General features: G+C 43.8%; 1 protein-coding gene across 3 annotated transcripts in view; it reads right to left on the bottom strand.

The window, feature by feature from the left end:
• Nucleotides 1-6,383: 6,383 nt before the first annotated feature.
• Nucleotides 6,384-21,820, bottom strand: part of PRPF3 (pre-mRNA processing factor 3) — a 32,952-nt gene continuing 17,515 nt past the window's right edge. For 2 of the 3 annotated variants that reach the window (XM_021923375.1, XM_021923362.1), the window contains 8 exons: nucleotides 19,885-19,964; nucleotides 16,720-16,863; nucleotides 15,974-16,073; nucleotides 15,688-15,801; nucleotides 14,095-14,213; nucleotides 13,741-13,824; nucleotides 10,967-11,028; nucleotides 6,384-6,747 (listed from right to left, as the gene is read on the bottom strand). In XM_021923375.1, coding sequence (XP_021779067.1) covers nucleotides 6,601-6,747; nucleotides 10,967-11,028; nucleotides 13,741-13,824; nucleotides 14,095-14,213; nucleotides 15,688-15,801; nucleotides 15,974-16,073; nucleotides 16,720-16,863; nucleotides 19,885-19,964 — 850 coding nt within the window. In that variant the 3' untranslated portion in view covers nucleotides 6,384-6,600. Of the gene's footprint in view, nucleotides 6,748-10,966; nucleotides 11,029-13,740; nucleotides 13,825-14,094; nucleotides 14,326-15,687; nucleotides 15,802-15,973; nucleotides 16,074-16,719; nucleotides 16,864-19,884; nucleotides 19,965-21,820 lie in introns of those variants that run through there. The other variant, XM_021923368.1, reaches the window with a different exon arrangement.

The raw sequence follows: 21,820 nt of genomic DNA, 5'->3' as shown, positions 1-21,820 counted from the left end.
GGCCACTATTTTTTTTTTTTTTTTTTTTTTTGAAACGGAGTCTCGCTCTGCCGCCCAGGCTGGAGTGCAGTGGCCGGATCTCTGCTCACTGCAAGCTCCGCCTCCCGGGTTCACGCCATTCTCCTGCCTCAGCCTTCCGAGCAGCTGGGACTACAGGCGCCCGCCACCGCGCCCGGCTAGTTTTTTGTATTTTTTAGTAGAGACGGGGTTTCACCATGTTAGCCAGGATGGTCTCGATCTCCTGACCTCGTGATCCGCCCGTCTCGGCCTCCCAAAGTGCTGGGATTACAGGCTTGAGCCACCGCGCCCGGCTTATTTTTTTATTTTGAAACGGAGTCTCACGCTGTCGCCCAGGCTGGAGTGCAGTGGCGTGATCTCGGCTCATTGCAAGCTCTGCCTCCCGGGTTCACGTCATTCTCCTGCCTCAGCCTCCCGAGTAGCTGGGACTACAGGTGCCCGCCACCACGCCCAGCTAATTTTTTGTATTTTTAGTAGAGACGGGGTTTCACCATTACCCAGGATGATCTCAATCTCCTGACCTCGTGATCCGCCTGCCTTGGTCTCCCAAAGTGCTGGGATTACAGGCATGAGCCACCGCACCCAGTTTGCTTTTTTTTTTTTTTAAACAGAGTCTGTCTGTTGACCAGGCTGGAGTGCAGTGGCAGGATCTCAGGTCACTGCAAACTCTACCTCCTGGGTTCCAACAATTCTCCTGCCACAGCATCTCATGGAGCTGGGATTAAAGACATATGCCACCATGCCCGGCTAATTTTTGTATTTTTAGTGGGGATAGGGTTTCGTCATGTTGGCCAGGCTGGTCTGGAACTCCCGACCTCACATGATCTGCCCACCTTGGCCTCCTAAAGTGCTGGGATTACAGGCATGAGCCACAGTACCAGCACCACTTTTTAACTGAGTTGTTCATTTTCTTAGTGTTGAGTTTTAGGAATTTTTTGTATATTTTGGATAAGTCCTTTATCAGATAGATCTTTTGCAAATATTTTCTTCCAGTATGTGGCTTCTTTTTTTTGTGTGTGATTGAGTCTCGCTCCATCACCCAGGCTGAAGTGCAGTACTGTGATCTCGGCTCACTGCAACCTCCGCCTCCTGGGTTTGAGCAATTCTCCTGCCTCAGTCTCCTGAGTAGCTGGGATTACAAGCGCCCACTATGATGCCCAGTTAATTTTTTGTATTTTTGGTAGAGATGGGGTTTCACCATGTGGGCCAGGCTGGTCTTGAACTCCTGACTTCAAGTGATCCACCTGCCTTAGCCTCCCAAAGTGCTGGGATTACACGTGTGAGCCACCACACCCAGCCCTTCTTTTCATTTTCTTGACAGTATCTTTTGCACAGCAGAATTTTTCATTTTAATTAAGTCCAGTTTACAATTTTTTCTTTTATAGATTATGCCTTTGGTGTTGTTTCTAAAAAGTTAAGGCTGGCTGGGCACGGTGGCTCACACCTATAATCCCAGCACTTTGGGAGGCCGAGGTGGGCAGATCAGGTCAGGAGTTCGAGATCAGCCTGGACAACATACTGAAACCCCATCCCTACTAAAAATACACTAATTAGCCGGGTGTGGTGCACACGCCCGTAGTCCCAGCTACTCGAGAGGCTGAGGCAGGAGAATCACTTGAACCTGGGAGGTGGAGGTTGCAGTGAGCAGAGGCCACGCCACTGCACTCCAGCCTGGGTGACAGAGTGAGACTCTGTCTCAAAAAAAAAAAAGTCAAGGCCAACCCCGAGGTCAGGTAAATTTTCTGTTATCTACTAGGTGCTTTACAGCTTTGCATTTTACGTTTAGGTCTGTTACCTACTTGGAGTTAATTTCTGTGTCTAGATTCACTTTTTTGCATGTGAATGTCCGGTTGTTCCAACACCATTTTTTAAAAAAGATTCTCTCTCTCCTCTATTCTATTGCTTTTGCTCCTTTGTCAAAGAGCAGTTGACTGTATTTATGTGAGTCTATCTCTGGGCTCTCTATTCTGTTCCACTGATCTATTGTTTCACCAATACTATACTACCAGCTGGGCATGGTGGCTCATGCCTGTAATCCCAGCACTTTGGAGGCAGAGGCCAGGGGATCACCTGAGGTCGGGAGTTCAAGACCAGCATGACCAACATGGTGAAACTTCATCTCTACTAAACATACAAAATTAGCTGGGCATGCTGGCACATACCTGTAATCTCAGCTACTTGGGAGGCTGAGGCAGGAGAATCACTTGAACCCATGAGGCGGAGTTTGCAGTGAGCTGAGATTGCACCATTGCACTCCAGCCTGGGCAACAAGAATGAAACTCCGTCTCAAATAGTGAATCTAGACACAAAAAAAAACCAAAAAAAACCCAAACAAAAAAACAGCCAGCCAGGGTGGCTTACGCTGTAATCCCAGTACTTTGGGAGGCCGAGGTGGGTGGATCACCTGAGGTCAGGAGTTCAAGACCAGCATGGCCAATGTGGTGAAACCCTGCCTCTACTAAAAATATGCAAAATTTAGCTGGGCATCGTGGCAGGCACCTGTAATCCCAGCTACTTGGGAGGCTGAGGTAGGAGAACTGCTTGAGCCCAGGAGACGGAGGGTGCAGTGAGCTGAGATTGTGCCACTGCACTCCAGCCTGGGCAATAGAGCAAGACTGCGTCTCAAAACAACAACAACAAAAATACCACCTTCATTACTGTAGCTTTACAGTAATTCTCAAAGTTGGGTAATGTCAGTCCTTCAACTCGCTATTGGATTTTTTTTTTTTTCTCCTTGAGACAGGGTCTCACTCTGTCACCCAGGCTGGAGTGCAATGGTACTTCCCAGGTCTAAGTGATCCTCCCAGCCTCCCAGGTAGCTGGAACCACAGGCACATGTCAGCATGTCCGGCTAATTTTATCTTTAAATTTTTTGTAGACCAGGTACAGTGACTCATCTGTAATCCCAGCACTTTGGGAGGCCAAAGCAAGAAGATGATTTGAGCTCTGAAGTTGGAGACCAGCCTGGGCAACAAAGCAACACCTCGTCTCTACAAAAAAATTAAAAAACTAGCCAAGTGTGGTGGCATGTGCCTGTAGACTCAGCTACTTGGGAGGCTACGAGGTGGGAGGATTGCTTGAGCTAGGAATGTCAAGGCAGCAGTGAGTCGAGATCATGCCACTGCACTCCAAACCTGGGCAACAAAGGGAGACCTTGTCTCAAAAAAAAAAAAAAAAAGTTGCAGACATGGGGTCTTCCTATGTTGTCCACGCTGGTCTCAATGATCTTCCAGCTTCGGTCTCCTAAGGTGCTGAGATTACAGGCATGAGTCACCACACCCAACCAGAATTGATATCTATCTTCCTACCTTGAATGTGAAATACCATTGCATTTATTTAGTTTAGTTTTTTTTTTTTTCATTCGAGTTTTGTAGTTTTCTTCATATAGATCTTACACATATTTGGATTTATCCTGAAGTATTCCACTTCCTTTTGGTGCTAATATAAATGGAATTGCTTTTAATTTCAAATTCTACTTGTTCATTACTGGTATACAGGAGAGCAACTGATTTTTCTATTGTAACCTTATATCCTGCAACCTTACTATAATCATTTATTAATTCCAGCCAAAGGGTTTCTAAAACTCTTCCAATAAAAATAAAGAAAAAACTCTTTCCAAAACTAATAACTGCCATTAACTAAAGGTATTCCAAAAGGACTGGAAATAGATGAAATTACCAAAATTCACAAAGTATTTCAAGTGATAACAGCATCCTCAGGTAAGAACTATCCTGAGAATAACACTCATTTCAAAGAACATATCTGTCCCTACCCCTTTATTGTACAAATGAGGCAATATATACTTAGTGGCTGATTTTGGTTTGTAGTCAAACAAATCTGGGTTCAAATTAAGTTCTACAACTTACTAAGTCATAAACTTGGGCAAATTATTTACTCTAAGCCTCAGATTCTTCATCTCTAAAATGCATATTTCTCCTAAGTTTGTAAGGAGAAATAAGGAGGTAATGCTTGAGAAAATTTAACAACAATTAAAACCTGGAGGCACAGAGAGACAAGTGATATACTCAAGACAAGTTTTGAGTCTCATTATGGGTACATTACAATAAACTATAGCATATTGTAATATAAATATTTCTTTTAGATCTTATGCAACCAATTCATTTTTGAAGTAGTGTATAATTTACACACATACTTGTAACAAATCCTTTAACAGAACACTTATTTTTATGACAATGAATTTTTCCCCTGCATTTGCTTAAATCAAGAAATACTAAAATAGCTAGTTCAACTCTCTAGCTCCCAAATTTCACAGATATAATTACTAGTAAGCACTCAAAATCTTCATTGCTGTGTTCTGGCAAGCTAGAGTTATTTCAAAGATTTCATCCTGCACCATCCTTCAGATGATGAACCTCACTCATCTGGGTTAGTTTGCTTATCTCTTTTTTTTTTGAGACAGAGTTTTGCTCGTGTTGCCCAGGCTGGAGAGCAGTGGCGCGATCGCAGCTCACAGCAACCTCCGCCTCCCGGGTTCAAGCAATTCTCCTGCCTCAGCCTCCCGAGTAGCTGGGATTACAGGCATGCACCACCACACTCGGCTAGTTTTGTATTTTTAGTACAGACGGGGTTTTTCCATGTTGGTCAAGCTGGTCTCAAACTCCCGATATCAGGTGATCCACCCACCTCGGCCTCCCAAAGTGCTGGGATTATAGGCGTGAGCCACTGCGCCCAACAGTGCTTATATCTTTGTTTGGCTTTTTTTTTTTTTTTTTTTGAGAAAGAGTTTTGCTCTCGTCGCCCAGGGTGGAGTGCAGTGATGAAATCTTGATTCACTGCAACCTCCGCCTCTCGGGTTCAAGCGATTCTCCTGCCTCAGCCTCCTGGGTAGCTGGGATTACAGGCATCCACCAACACACCCCACTAATTGTTTGTATTTTTAGTAGAGATGGGGTTTCGCCATCTTGGGCAGGCTGGTCTCAAATTCCTGACCTCAGATGATCTGTCCACCTCGACCTCCCAGAGTACTGGGATTACAGGCGTGAGCCACCAAGCTCAGCTTGTTTATCTCTAAAAAAGGAGAATCCTTTGAGCTGGAACTTAAAAAACTTAAAATCAGGCCCGGCGTGGTGGCTCACGCCTGTAATCCCAGCACTCTGGGAGGCCGAGGTGGGCGGATCACGAGGTCAGGAGTTCGAGACCAGCCTAGCCAATATGGTGAAACCTGGTCTCTACTAAAAAATACAAAAATTAGCCAGGTATGGTGGCATGTGTCTGTAGTCCCAGCTACTCAGGAGGCTGAGGCAGGAGAATTGCTGGAACCTGGGAGGTGGAGGTTGCCATGAGCCGAGATTGCGCCACTGCACTCCAGCCTAGGTGACAGAGCAAGACTCAGTCTAAAAAAAAAAAAAAAAAAAATTAAAATTAAAATTAAGGAGAGAAGTTGCACTAGTTTTTCCTCAAAGTAGTGCAAACCTGTGTGGTCCCCTATCTCTTCCCACCTCCTTGACCGTAGTGCTCCCTAATACTACCTTAAAGTTGGAACTCTGACCAGTACCTGAAATACAGATTTTTTTTTTAAAGGGAATTTTATAACACAGAATGTTTTAACTTCTTGTCAGACATCCATTCTCAAATACCAATTCATAGCATGCTCCACCTAGCAAGAAGGCAAGGGAGCTCTATTGACTTGTTTAATCCATTCCCAACACAGGCAATATGAAACAGAAGGATAGGTATGGTAAAAATTTTGGACTTCAATAGATAACTTATGCTGACTCATATACTCCTAAAATCAAACCAGAAACATTAAATGCTGAAATAAAACCAACCACAGGTAGTCGGATTCATAGATAGAAAAAAAAAATTACACAATTTCTACTAGAAGTGAATTTTTAAACTAGTAAAAGAGACAAAATGGGCTAAATTCTTAAATCCTATTCCACTTTACAAACTGACCCATAGCATCCTCCTTGGACTCTCCCTGTGTCCTTTTTACCCACAACACACATTCCCACATATGCACCCCTTAGAGGAACTGATTTCCTGGAAAGACTACTTAGCCAAGTCCTGAGGTAATCTGTCTGACCTGGTGATTCTCTCAGTTAAGGGATGGATACTCATTTGTCCCTCCTCCCTCCCTTACCACTTTACACATCTCCCTGCTTCATTCTGCTCCAGGAAAACAGTATTTATCATTCTAGCTCCAGGATGAGATCAGACATTTCCACTAGACTTCAAAAATACACATCCATCTATCCATCCATCCATTCATCCATTTATATATATAAATAAATGTCAATGACAAAAAATTTTTTTTCTACAGCAATTGCTAAAAGTCTGGAAAAAAGATCACCTGGAGACCCAAACTCTAGTACTTAGGAATGTGTGAAAAATATCACACCAAGTTTAAAAATAACTCTTTAATCATATGCACATAAGGGGAATAAAGGGCAACACCAGGCTGACTCGGGAGGGGAGCAAGATATTCTCCCTTTGTCCCAGTGTCTGCTTGGCACAGTTCTGAGATCACACAAACAAGTGGGAGTGGGTTGGGAAATAGAATAAGTGAGAGGACTGAAGAGACAAAGGCAAGGGGGGGAGAGGCAAGGGCTTGCAGTAGTCTCAATCAGTGGACTCTAACACAGATTCACTCAGCGCAAGGTCCCAGTAGTGTTCAGCCCCATGCTTTTTGAAATGCTCACGAGCCATGTTCTCTGTAGGACACTGTTTAAACTTCATCTCTCCAAAGCTCCGGTCTTTGGCTGTACCCTAGGAAAGAGATATGTAATAAAAACACTTCAATTTCTTATTTAAATCAGATATAATATTCTTTTATAAGACCTAGTAACATTTGTGAGACATGTGCCCAGCTGAACGTGATTTTATGGTAAAAAAAAAAAAAAAAATTGTGACCTCCATTTCCTTGGATATTTGTATGAGTTTTTATGAATTCATATGTATAAGGTTTTTAGATTTTTGAAATGAGGATGAGGAATTCTTTGCTCTGGTGCCTGGGTGGAACAGCAAGTCAGGAAGAACTATGGAAGGTGGAATGAGATAAACTTATCTCCCACCAGGCCTTCAGGACTAAATTTGGGCCTTCAAAAAGGCCCAAAAAACTATTTATACAAGCAGAAGGCTTTGGGGCCCAGCAACAAAGAACAACTCTGGGTGGGGAACAGAAGAAGAGCAGGTACCAGCAGAGAATTACAACAGAAAAAGACAGTACTGGGTAGAACGGCATTCTTGCCAAAGGCACCAGCAGCAATGGCAGTCATAAAGCACTACCTCAAGAGGCTTTCAGGGAGTAGACTCCAATAAGGAGGCTGGAGCAGAACTTGGCTTATTTCTGAACATGAAAGACAATTCCTGAAAACTAAATTCCTACAACATTAATACTGGTTCTCTAAGAAGCCGCGACTTTTTTTACTCTTCAGAGATAAATAGAAGAAAATTGAAAAGAGATGAGGGGGCTGAGATATGTGAAGATATGGGCGCAGTAGCTCATGCCTATAATCCCAGCACTCTGGGAGGCTGAGATGGGAGGATCAGTCAAGGCTAAGAGTTCGAGACAAGCCTAGGCAACATAGTGAGACTGCATTTCTAAAAATTAGCCAGGCACAGTGGTGTGGACCTGAGGTCTCAGATACTTGAGAAGCTGAGACTGGAGAATTGCTTGTCCCTAGGAGTTCAAGGCTGCAGTGAGCTATGACTGCACCGCTGCACGCCAGCCTGGGCAACAGAGCAAGACCCTGTCTCTAAAAAAAAAAAAATTGGCCGGGCGCGGTGGCTCAAGCCTGTAATCCCAGCACTTGGGAGGCCGAGGCGGGTGGATCACGAGGTCAGGAGATCGAGACCATCCTGGCTAACATGGTGAAACCCCGTCTCTACTAAAAATACAAAAAACTAGCCGGGCGTTGTGGCGGGTGCCTGTAGTCCCAGCTACTCGGAGGCTGAGGCGGGAGAATGGCATGAACCCGGGAGGCGGAGCTTGCAGTGAGCCGAGATCACGCCACTGCACTCCAGCCTGGGAGACACAGCGAGACTCCGTCTCAAAAAAAAAAAAAATTCATTTAAAAAAAAGATAATATGCAGGTGGGAACTTATTAAACAGAGAAACAAATACTATGGTTATTATCATCTAATTTGTATGCATAAATTGAAGAATCTGGGATAAGGCAGAAGGATACATGAAAACCTTTTTTTTATTTTTTGATTGCTCCTTCAGAAGAAAAACTATTAATAGCAATTACCTATAAAGACTGGTCTGAAGAGATCAGAGAGAATAGGAAGAGACCTTTTGTTTTTGAGAAACAGTCTCGCACTGTCGCCCAGGCTGGAGTGCAATGGTGTGATCTCGGCTCACTGTAACCTCCGCCTCCCGGATTCAAGCGATTCTCCTGCCTCAGCCTCCCAAGTAGCTGCAATTACAGGCACTGGCCACCACGCCCAGCTAATTTTTGTATTTTTAGTAGAGACGGGGTTTCACCATGTTGGCCAGGTTGGTCTCAAATTCCTGACCTCGTGATCCGCCCGCCTTGGCCTCCCAAAGTGCTGGATTACAGGCGTGAACCACCATGCCCGGCCTGAGACTTTTTCTTTTTTTGTTAAGACAGGGTCTCACTCTGGTGCCCAGGCTGGAGTCCAGTGGCACAATCACAGCTCACTGCAGCTTCAAACTCCCAAGCTGAAGCAATCCTCCCACCTCAGCTTCTCAAGTAGCTGGGACTACAAGCAGACACCACCAGGCCTGGCTAATTTTTGTATTTTTTGTAGAGACGAGGTTTCCCCATGTTGCCCAGGCTGGTCTTGAACTCCTGAGCTCAAGTGATCCAACCACTTCATCCTCTCAAAGTGCTGGGATTATAGGCGTAAGCCACTGTGCTGGGTCTCAGTAAGTACTCTTCTGTATAATTAGAATTTTTTTTTTTTTTTTTTTTTTGAGACGGAGTCTGGCTCTGTCACCCAGGCTGGAGTGCAGTGGCCGCATCTCAGCTCACTGCAAGCTCCGCCTCCCGGGTTTATGCCATTCTCCTGCCTCAGCCTCCCGAGTAGTTGGGACTACAGGCGTCCGCCACCTCGCCCGGCTAGTTTTTTGTATTTTTTTTTTTTTTAGTAGAAACGGGGTTTCACCGTGTCAGCCAGGATGGTCTCGATCTCCTGACCTCGTGATCTGCCCGTCTCGGCCTCCCAAAGTGCTAGGATTATAGGCTTGAGCCACCACGCCAGGCCTAGAATTTTTTTTTAATCTTAATAAACATTTACTACTTTTGTAATAACGTACTGCTTTTATAATAAAGAATTCACGGCCGTGCGCGGTGGCTCAAGCCTGTAATCCCTGCACTTTGGGAGGCCGAGACGGGCGGATCACAAGGTCAGGAGATCAAGACCATCCTGGCTAACACGGTGAAACCCCGTCTCTACTAAAAAATACAAAAAACTAGCCGGGCGAGGTGGCGGGCGCCTGTAGTCCCAGCTACTCTGGAGGCTGAGGCAGGAGAATGGCGTGAACCCGGGAGGCGGAGCTTGCAGTGAGCTGAGATCCGGCCACTGCACTCCAGCCTGGGCGACAGAGCGAGACTCCGTCTCAAAAAAAAAAAAAAAAAAAAAAAGAATTCATTAACAGAAACAAGCACATTTTAGTGCTTGCTTCAGCAGCACATATACTAGAAATAAGTACATTTTAAAAATAGAAGATGTATAGCCAGGCGTGGTGACTCATGTCTGTAATCCCAGCACTTTGGGAGGCCAAGGTGGTCGGATCACCTGAGGTTGGGAGTTCAAGACCAGCTTGACCAACATGATGAAACCCCATCTCTACTAAAAATACAAAATTAGCCAGGCATGGTGGCTCATGCCTGTAATCCCAGCTACTCAGGAGGTTGAGGCAGGAGAATCGCTTGAACCCAAGAGGCAGTGGTTGCGGTGAGCTGAGATTGCACCATTGCACTCCAGTCTGGGCAACAAGGGCAAAACTCTGTCTCAAAAAAAAAAAAAAATGCAGGTGCTGGGCACAGTGGCTCATGCCTGTAATCCCAGCACTCTGGGAGGCCAAGGCAGGTCTATCACCTGAGGTCGGGAGTTTGAGACCAGCCTGAGCAACATGAAGAAACCCCGTCTCTACTAAAAATACAAAACTTAGTTGGGCATGGCAGCGTATGCCTGTAATCCGAGCTACTTGGGAGGCTGAGGCAGAAGAATTGCTTGAACCCGGGAGGTAAAGGTTGCGGTAAGCCGAAATCACACCATTGCACTCCACCCTGGGAGACAGAGCAACAAGAGCAAAACTCCGTACCCTCCACCCACCCCCAAAAAAGATATACATGTACTATACCTAAAAACAAACATGAAAACATTAATACTGGTTTTAATACTGGTTCTCTAAGAAGCCTTCAAGGATTAAAGAACTAGATAACCATAAAAAATATTCCACTTGAAGAGTGATTTAGTCACATTTTATGAAGCACTATCACACAATTATCTAATTTCATTCTCAAAAAATTGACAATATAGATAGCAAACAGTATCCACATTTTATAGCTAAGGCAACAGAATTTGACATTGTCTTGCCCAGATTACACAGCTAATAAGCAGCACTGCCCAGCCTCCTAACTTTATATTCTTAAGTATCATACTTCCTTCACTATATCCAAAGGTAAATCCCACAGCAATTCATTCCCCTCTTTCCAAGTCTCATATTCATGACTGTGAAATAAACAATTTTTGGTAGAGAATTTGTATTCCTGCTACCAGCAGCACTGTCCACACACTTCCCCAGATAGCATATACTAAATACTCATCAATTTAACTAAACAGATGATCAGGAAGAATTTATTGCCAACCATTTAAAAATGGATTCCAAAAAGAAACATAAATTATTTAAGGGATTATTCACTGATTAGATCTTACATTCCATTGCTCTACTTAAATAGTATAAATAATCAGGAGTTGGCTAAAGTTTTACAATGTTTTACAAAGGATCACCTACCTCCCAGACTAGTACACATTTGTTGGTTTTCTTCACAGCTTCCTCATCAGATTCCTCATCATCTGGAAGAGAAATCTTGTTATAGACTTAGACTTGAGATTCAGGTTCTAAAGAAACAATATTCAAGTCTAACCAAACTCTCTTAAATATTGTCACCCTTTTTATGTGTTGGACCAAATGTTTTATTTTCTGTTGCTCTTTATTTTCCCCAAATTAGACTTGAAGCTCCAAGTAAAAAGGAATATTAATTGATACAATTAGCATTTACTTAGCACTTGTTATGAATCAAGAGCTGTAACAGGTACTGGGAATAAGGAAATAAAAGACAAGCAGTCAAGAATAAAAACTTGTCCTAGGTACTCTGGGAAGCAGGCTTCAGATGTCAACATCATTTATTACTCTCAAAAAACTTTCGCCCAATGGAGGAAGGCAGATATAATCAAAATTATCGGCCAGTGTGGTGGCTCACGCCTGTAATCCTAGCACTTTGGGAGGCTGAGGTGAGTGGATCACTTGAAGTCAAGAGTTTCAGACCAGCCTAGCCAACATGGTGAAACCTCATCTCTACTAAAAACACAAAAATTAGCCAGGCATGGTGGCGGGTGCCTGTAATCCCAGCTTCTCAGGAGGCTGAGGCAGGAGAATCACTTGAACCTGGGAGGCGGAGGTTGCTGTGAGCCAAGATGGTGCCACTGCACTCCAGCCTGGGCAACAGAGCAAAAACTCCATCTCAAAAAAAAAAAAAAAATGCACGTGTAAAACAAAATAAAATATACACCAATTATATTACAAAAATGTACTTTAAATACTTCAAGGACAAAAAGTCAGGAAGGCTAGTTAGGTAAAGTTAAGAAAAGGCTCTCTGTAGATTTTATTTTTTATTCTTGGGTCTCTTAAGATGAACTCTCTGCAGATTTTATTTATATTTTTATTTTTTTGAGACAGAGTCTCACTCTCTCACTCAGGCTGGAGTGCAGTGGTACAATCTTGGCTCACTGCAACCTCCGCTTTCCCCGTTCCAAATGCTTCTCCTGCCTAGGCCTCCCGAGTAGCTGGGGTTACAGGCACACACTGCCATGCCCAGCTCATTTTTGTAATTTTTAGTAGAGACGGGGTTTCACCATGTCAGGCTGGTCTCAAACTCCTGACCTCAGGTGATCCACCCACCTCAGCCTCCCAAAGTGCTGGGATTACAGGCATGAGCCACCACGCCCAGCCTCTCTGCAGATTTTAAATGCTAATCCAGGTCTTCAAAGATGAGAACGAACACTAATGGAAGTATGATGGCCAGAAGCATGTCAGATAGACAGTCCTTGACTTAGAATTTTTTGCCTTGAGTACAGTGTGAAAGTGATAAATATTTAGTAGAAAATGTACTTCAAATTTTAAATTTTGAGATTTTCCTGGGCTAGCAATATGCAGTAAAATACTCTTATGTGAGATAAAAATAGGCTTTGTGTAAGATGATTTTGCCCAGCTGTAGGCTAATCTAAGTATTCTGAGAAAGTTTAAGGAAGGCTAGGCTAAGTTATGATGTCCTAAAGATCAGATGTATTAAATGCATTTTTTTTTTTTTTTTTTTTTTTTGAGATGGAGTCTCGCTGTGTCACCCAAGCTGGAGTGCAGTGGTGCAATCACAGCTTACTGCAACCTCCGCCTCCCAGGTTCAAGCGATTCTCCTGCCTCAGCCTCCCGAGTAGCTGGGATTACCGAGGCCCACCACCATGCCCCGAATTTTTGTGTTTTTAGTAGAGATGGGGTTTCACCATGTTGGCCAGGCTGGTTACGAACTCCAGACCTCAAATGATCTGCTTTCCTGGGCCTCCGAAAGTGCTGGGATTATATGTGTGAGCCACTGCGCCTGGCCTTAAATGCATCTTTGACTTAACGATATTTTCAACTTATCTTAGGTTTATTGGAACTAACCCCATCATAAGTTGAGGAGCATATGTGTGAGCACGTACATGTATACATATATGTGTATGTATATACATATAAAAAAAAAACAGGCAAAAGAAAAAGTAGTTTGATCAAAGCAGAGCTTTTTTGACCTGAAAATCTTTTTGCCTTCAATCCTTAAAAAAAAAAAAAAAAATCAAATAATAATATAATATAGACACTGTATACATGAATGTATAGCTTACTGGATTTGCTTTATCTTTTTGAGACAAGGTCTCATTCTGTCACCCAGGCTGGATTGCAGTGGCACAATCACAGCTTACTGCAGCCTTGACCTCCCCAAGCTCAAGTGATCCTCCCACCTCAGCTTCCTGAGTAGCTGGGAATACAGGTGTGTGCCACCACACCCAGCAAATTTTTATACTTTTTGTAGAGATGGGGTTTCACCACGTTGTTTGCCCAGGCTGGTCTCGAACTCCTGGCCTCAGGCAATCTGCCCGCCTCAGTCTCCCAAAGTGCTAGGATTACAGGCAGGAGCCACCATGCCTAGCTGCTTGCTGAATTTTCAAATACTGAATAAATTCATATAACCAGTACTCAGATCCAGGACCGACACAGAAACCAGCAGGTAGAAAAGCCTTAAATGATAGGCCAAAAAAAAAAAAAAAAAAGCTTTACCATTCATGCATATAATTATATAGTAAATATTATATGAATGTCTAGGAGGCTCAAAGTCTAAATGGGTCTTTCTAAAATTCCTGAACACTATCTAGTGTTAGCAAGAGTGTCACAGGGAGGGAATAAAATGAATGGACAGATGCACCATCCCCACCTCCCACAGCTCTCCCACTTAATCCCCTCTAACCCCCATTCACCATCTCCCTTCGTGTTAGATGTCTGTTCATCCCACTTTATCCGATGCAGCATAAGACGCTTAAATTTCTTCTGGGCCTTGGGGCCTGGAAACAGAGAAGAAGAATTTTGCCAGAACTGTGGAAGATGATGGGTTAGAAAGAACCTCTGAGCTCAGACATTAATGTGGTAGTTGAAGCAATCCCAGGACCACATCTTAGGGCCTTCTATTCCAATAAACACAGAAGCAATGACCTAGCATATTATATCAGGTATGGCACTAAAATACTATCTTTTTCTCCTTTCTCCCCACAATGCTAATCACTCTAAGCTCAGGGTTGTCTGGGGACAGTCTCCCTCAAGTTTTTCAGACTCACCCCCTTCCACTACTACCACGTTGACATCCTTGTGCAGTACCACCACCCCTGTCAGGTACAGTTGCCCAGCATTGGCTTCAATCTTGAACTTCTTGGCTGGGTTGCTCAAATTTCGAACTCTGGAGAAGGGAAAGTTTAGTTATGTCTTCCATTTTAGCATCAGCAGCTGCCTGAATGGAGTGGCAAGTAGAGATGAATCCCAAATGGTTTCCTCTCTATAAACAAAGGCCTCTGGAGTAAACAAATAGATGAATGCTTAAAAGGTAGAGTTGATGAGTCTAGAAATATTTCCACACTCTTATATTTTTTCAAAGTCTAGCACTTTACATTACACAATAGCAGGTAACCAAAGTTTACTCTAAGAATCAGGGAGCGGTATTTACTATTACCCAAAAATGTTTATAATCTCATTGTTCTTGACAATGTAAAGACCTACAGACTTTTTGTCCTCTAGACCCTTAGACCCTCATAATATAGGATTACTCGGCTTGGCGCAGTGGCTCACACCTGTAATCCCAGCACTTTGGGAGGCCAAAGTGGGCAGATCACGAGGTCAGGAGTTCGAGACAAGCCTGGCCAACATGGTGAAACCCCATCTCTACTAAAAACACAAAAATTAGCCAGGCGTGGGGGTGCATGCCTGTAATCCTAGCTACTCAGGAGGCTGAGGCAGGAGAATCGCTTGAACCTGGGAGGCAGAGGCTGCAGTGTGCCGAGATTGTGCCACTGCACTCCAGCCTGGGCAACAAGACTGAAACTCCGTCTCAAATAAATAAATAAATAAATAAACAAATGAAATCTATATAGGATCACTATATAGGCATGAAAATTTTCTAGGAGGAGATGTGAAGAACTGTTAATAGCAATTACCTAAAGAGAGTGGTTCTAAGGGATCACAGAATAGAAAGGAGACATTCTGAGTAAGTGTTCTTCTGTATTGTCAGACAATTTTTTAAATCTTAATAAACATTCACTACTTTTGTAATAATGTACTTTTATAATAAAGAACTAGTTAATAGAAATAAGCACATTTTAAAAATAGAATATAAACATGTACTCAACATAAAAAAACAAAAACATTAAATCAACACAAAGGTAGAAAAATATTTACAACATATAAAACGCATTTTGGAGTGAGGATGAAACACAGCAATACATCAGGGTAAGGATATGACTACCGAGGAAAGAAAATTTGTAATGCTTCCATGGATGTTGGAAGCAAACTCAGAACATTTAAAAAAAAAAGATGGAAAAAAAAAAAGAAATAGGATGATATTTTATAGTCCTCAAAGGACATACAATCTTTAGTTCATATCTTGGCCTGAACAAGTATATTGATTTGTTCATTTTTTCAGAACTAATAGTCTGGTAAAAAAAGAAGACTTCAGAGGGAAGACTTGGATAACCATAAACATAAGTCATTAACCCTCGCTATTTTACAAGATTTACTAGCTCTTGATCCACACTAGGGTCATTAAAAGAGAGTAGGAACTGGTGTCAGGTATGCTTTTAGGCCACAATGATTCTGCCTCAAGCACTTGGAAAATGTTTTAGTAATTCTAAGGGGAAGGTCGGCCCAGTATGGACACCTACCTATATACAGATATGTGTACCCCCTGTGAAATGTCTTCTTTAAGCTTTTTAATTTTCTTGACCTTTCTCTGTTCTGCTGTGAGTTTTCGGGCAGCGTTGGCCTCTTCATGCGCTCTGTCGTGACAGGAAGGACATCCACAAGTGAGAAAGGCATTGAAGATCAGAGGCAGGGCTGAGGGAAAGAGAGAGCAACGGAGAACTCTCCCCTCCCTCCAAATATGGATCCCCCAGAAGAGTCTGGGAAAGGTCCTTGCCCAGGGTTTCCACCCAATCCCATGGCACTTACTTCTGTCTTTTTGCCATCTGAGCTCTGACATGGGCTTCTACCTTCGTGGGGTCTTGAACAGCTTCTGTTCCTAATACTCGCATCAGATTAGAAATTCTCACTGCAGTGAAGAGAGGACAGCAGTCAATCTTTGAAGTCACTTCTCCAGCTGGAGTAACTTGTTATCTCTTCTACACCAATTCATATTATTTACCTATTTCAAATCTCTGCTTCTAAACTCACTTCCTCCAATAACTACTACCTTGAAAATCTAACCCAATCACTTCAGCATTTGCAGAAGTTCACACAATTAAGTTGAAGATTGGTACTTATCACAGCATCTAGTGAGAGTTTATACATAACAGTCCTCAGTCAAAATATTGCTGAACGAGAATGTAACTACAGGGGCAATTTCTTTATCCTGCACTTTCATTGTAAAAATTAAAACATTAAGAATTATGTACATAAAAAGTCTACCCAAATACTGCAACTACTATCTCCATGAATTTCAAGACCTGTATTCTTCCAGGAAAACCAGAGTGTTGTATGATCAGTATGCTTAAAAATAAGCCTTAAATGGCCTCTATAATGAATGTGTTGACCTATCTTAATATGAAAAGATGGTAGAACACTTGGAGAAAAAAGACCCCAAGAATGATTCTTAGAAACAGAAATCACTCAGACATAGAGAGATGTTAAAGTTCCTCCAGAATTAAAGACATAAACTTGCCACTCTTTTTAACAGCAGAGGCCACTAAGAGATGTACCTTTGGGTTCTGGAGGAGGCATCAGGCCCAGCCTGACTTTTTCTTGTAGTTCCTTCTGTGCTTCCCTCCTTGTTTGTCTCCGAAGTTTTTTCTGTTCCTTCTTGGTAAGATATACTCCCAGAGTAACTGGTGTGTCATTGTCAACTGTCAGGGCAGAGATTAGTATACCAAAGCAATAAGAAAATTATATATATATATATATATTTTTTTTTTTCCCCCCCACTCTGTCACCCAGGCTGGAGTGCAATGGCCCGATCTCAGCTCACTGCAGCCTCTGCCTCCTGGGTTCAAGTAATTCTCCTGCCTCAGCCTCCCGAGTAGCTAGGATTACAGGCACATGTCACCATGCCTGGCTAATGTTTGCATTTTTAGTAGAGACGGGGTTTCACCATGTTGGCCAGGCATGAGCCACCATGCCTGGACAGCAATAAGAATATTAAAGAGACCTAGGTCAATATCAACATCATTAAAAGAAACTTTAGGCTAGACACAGTGGCTTATGCCTAAAGCACTTTGGTAGGCCAAGGTGGGAGGATTGCTTGAGCCCAAGAGTTCCAGACCAGCCTGGACAACCAAGTGAGACCCAACTCTATTATAAACATTTTATGTAAAAAATATATTGAGGCCAGGTGCAGTGGCTCATGCCTGTAATACCAGCACTTTGGGAGACAGGGGCGGGCAGATCACAAGGTCAAGAGATCGAGACCAGCCTGGCCAACATGGTGAAACCCCGACTCCAGTAAAAGTACAAATATTAGCTGGGCATGGTGGCACACGCCTGTAGTCCCAGCTACTCGGGAGGCTGAGGCAGCAGAATCACTTGAATCCAGGAGGCGGAGGTTGCAGTGAGCTGAGATTGTGCCACTGCACTCTAGCCTGGCGATAAAGCGAGACTCCATCTAAAAAAAAAAATATGTGTGTGTGTCTGTGTGTATATATATATATAAACTTTAAATAGAAAACTCATTAATAAGGGATCAGTAAGATTAAAATCAGTTCAGGCCTGGTGCCCAGCAGTATATTTTTAAAAAACATTCTTGGCCGGGCGCGGTGGCTCAAGCCTGTAATCCCAGCACTTTGGGAGGCCGAGACGGGCGGATCATGAGGTCAGGAGATCGAGACCATTCTGGCTAACCCAGTGAAACCCCGTCTCTACTAAAAATACAAAAACTTAGCCGGGCGAGGTGGCAGGCTTCGTAGTCCCAGCTACTCAGGAGGCTGGAGGCAGGAGAATGGCGAAACCCGAGGCGGCGCTTGCAGTGAGCTGAGATCTGGCCCACCCAGCCTGGTGATAGAGCCGGTGACTCCGCCTCAAAATTTATCTTGAGACGGAGTCTCATTTGTTGCCCAGACTGGGGCAGTTGCAGTGGCACACCGATCACTGCACGCTCTGCCTCCCAGGTTCACACCATTCTCCTGCCTCAGCCTCCCGAGTAGCTGGGACTACAAGCACCCACCACCAGGCCTGGTTAATTTTTGTATTTTTAGTAGAGACAGGGTTTCACCTTGTTAGCCAGAGGTCTCAATTTCCTGACCTCATGATCCGCCTGCCTTGGCCTCCCAAAGTGCTGGGATTACAGGCGTGAGCCACCGCGCCCGGTCATTTCTCGCTCTGTCACCCAGGCTTGAGTGCAGTGGCACGATCTCGGCTCACTGAAACCTCTGCCTCCCGGATTCAGGCGATTCTCCTGCCTCAGCCTCCCGAGCAGCTGGGACTTCAGGCACGCACCACCCCCTCCCCAATAATTTTTATATTTTTAGTAGAGACAGGGTTTCACCATATTGGCCAGGCTGGTCTCGAACTCCTGACCTCATAATCCACCTGCCTCAGCCTCCCAAAGTGCTGGGATTACAGGCGTGAGCCACCGCGCCCAGCCTCTTTCTTAAGTAGTGTTCTTAGTTGTTTTCCTTTAAGCTGTTAAACCCCCTCATTCAATGATCCCTGGCAAATGCAGAAAACAAAATTAGGGCCAGGTGCGGTGGCTCACACCTGTAAACCCAGCACTTTAGGAGGCTGAGGTGGGAGGATCACTTGAGGTCAGGAGTTCAAGACCAGCATGATCAACATGACAAAACCCTGTCTCTACTAAAAGTACAAAAACTAGCCAGGTGTGGTGGTGGGGACCTATAATCCCAGCTACTTGGGAGGCTGAGGCAGGAGAATCGCTTAAACCTGGCCAGGGAGTGAAAGTTGTAGTGAATGAGTGAATGGAGATCGCGCCATTGCACTCCAGCCTGGGTGACAAAAGTGAAACTCCATCTCAAAAAAAAAAAAAGCGACTTTGTTTCCCAGTTTCAACTTTGGGAAACTAACAAAAAGTCTTTTGGAGTTAGCATCCCTCACAGTGGGTAGTGGAGCATATTGCATGTAATAACACACCAAACCAGGAGTTTAGCTCTTGCATTTGCATTTAGCTATGGATGCCATGACAACATGTGGTTCTATAAAAGGAGCAAGCTGAGGGCTGCTTCCTAGGAACAACCAGGGAACTGTAAATGTAAAGCTTCACGAAATTTTTGGGGTTCTTTTTTTTTTAAGAGACAAGGTCTGGCAGTATCACCCAGGCTGGAGTGCAGCAGCGCCATCTCAGCTCACTGCAACTTCTACCTCCCAGGCTCAAGCCATCCTCCACACCTCAGCCTCCCAAGAGGCTGGGACTATAGATGCACGCCACCATGTCCGGCTGATTTTATTTTTTGTAGAGATGGGGTTTTGCTATGCTGCCCAGATCTGGAACTCCTGAGCTCAAGTAATCTGCCCACCTCAGCCTCCCAAAGTGCAGTGATTATAGGCATGAGCCACCATATCCAGCCAAATTATTTTTCCTTGAGATGGGTCTCACTGTGTTGCCCAGACTGGTCTTGAATTCTTGGCCTCAAGCGATCCTCCTGCCTTGGCCTCCCAAAGTGTTTGGATTAGAGGCATGAGCCACCATGCTTGGCTGTCTCATGAAATTCTAAGCACAGGAATATGCACTTAAAATGTATGTTCACTGGTCAAACTACAAACTATTGTTAGGAAAAAAACTGAATTAAAAAAAAAGAATTACACATGGATAGTGGCTACTGTATTGAACAGCACAGATACAGAACATGTTCATTGCTGTATAAATTTCCAGTGGATAATGCTGCTCTGGAGACTTGATTGAGGAATCTATACATTACCTGGAGGATTGAGCTGGGCTGGATGTTCAACAAGATTTGTGATTCCAAAATAATCTTCTCTCTTGGGATTTTCCTCTGTACTAAAATTGTAGGAAGGAAAGAAAACGCGATATGTGGGTAGAGATGATTCTAAGAGAGGAGTCTCAGAAATACAATGAAAAAATCCATTCTCCATAATGGGTTCTTGCGCTTGATATACCTAAAATAGCATTTACGTACCTAAAATATATAATTAAATTACATATAATTTTTATGATGAGAGAACTGAGTCCCTCTATGGTTGAACACACTCTCCATAGCAGTCATTCCCAACCTTTTTTCTACCATGCCACAGCTGATAGATGCTATGTTCTCTCATTAGTGACAATAAGTCCCTGGAACAGTGGCTGACAAAGAATGGGCAAGGAAAGGCTAAGATAAAATCTACTAAAGCCATGTATCAGAATGATGGAGCAGGGCCAGGCGCAGAGGCTTATGCCTATAATCCCAGCACTTTGGGACACCGAGGCAGGTGGATCACCTAAGGTCAGGAGTCTGAGACCAGCTTGCCAAACAGTGAAACCCTTCTCTACTAAAAATATAAAAACTGGCGGGCCGGGCGCGGTGGCTCAAGCCTGTAATCCCAGCACTTTGGGAGGCCGAGATGGGCGGATCACGAGGTCAGGAGATCGAGACCATCCTGGCTAACACCGTGAAACCCCAAAAAAAAAAAAAAAAAAAAAAAACTGGCCAGGTGTGGTGGTATTTGCCTGTAGTACTGGATGCTCAGGAGGCTGAGCTAGGAGAATCGCTTCAACCCAGGAGACAGAGGTTGCAGTGAGCCGAGATCATGTCACTGCACTCCCAGCTCAGACAACAGAGTGAGACTCTGTCTTTAAAAAACAAAAAAAAAAACAAAAAAAAAACACCCGGCGTAGTGACTCATGCCTGTAATCCCAGCACTTTTGGGAGGCTGAGGCGGGTGGATCACCTGAGGTCGGGAGTTCAAGACCAGTCTGACCAACATGGAGAAACCCGTCTCTACTAAAAACACAAAAAATTAGCCAGGCGTGGTGGCGCATGCCTGTAATCTCAGCTACTTGGGAGGCTGAGGCAGGAGAATCACTTGAACCTGTCAGGCGGAGGTTGCAATGAGCCCAGATCGCGCCATTGCACTCCAGCCTGGGCAACAAGAGCGAAACTCTGTCTCAGACAGAAGAAAAAAAAAAAAAGAATGATGGAGCAGATATATTTAAAGCTCCTCAACTGTGTCTTATATCCTTTTTTTTTTTTTTTTTTTTTTTTTGAGACAGAGTTTCACTCTGTTGTCCAGGCTAGAGTGCAGTGGTCATGGTCATAGCTAACTGCAGCACAGACACTCCTGGGCTTGAGTGATTCTCTCACATCAGCCTCCTGGGTAGCCAACCCACCATGCCCAGCTACTTTTTTTTTCTTTTTTAATTTTTATAGAAATGAGGTCTCACCATATTGCCCAAGCTGGTCTTTAACTCCTGGGCTCAAGCAATCCTTCAGCCCTCAGCCTCCAAAAGTGCTGGAAATAACAGGTGTCAGCCACCAAGCCCAGCCTTATAAGATATATTTACAATTACCTCACCTACCAACTAATAATCCTTGCTCTATCACAATGAGATCTTTAGGAAATGTAAACACCTATAATATGTAGCAAAAGAATGTAATTAAGGAAAATAATGCTAAAAACAGGCAACAATGTGTAACAGAGCAAAAATAATTACAGACTTTGCTTTTGTAGATTATTTGTGTCCCTGGTTATCCTACATTAACCCCAAAAGCTAAAAACAACCTATATGATACATCACAAATGCAGGAGCTTGGCCTGGTGCAGTGGCTCATGCCTGTAATCCCAACACTTTGGGAGGCTAAGGCGGGCAGATCACCTGAGGTCAGGAGTTCGAGACCCGCCTGGCCAACATGGCAA

Source organism: Papio anubis, chromosome 1 (assembly GCF_008728515.1).
Source record: "Papio anubis isolate 15944 chromosome 1, Panubis1.0, whole genome shotgun sequence".
NCBI classification, from domain to species: Eukaryota; Metazoa; Chordata; class Mammalia; order Primates; family Cercopithecidae; genus Papio; species Papio anubis.
The sequence above is the reverse complement of the archived record's forward strand: the minus strand, read 5'-3'. Positions and strand labels throughout refer to the sequence as shown.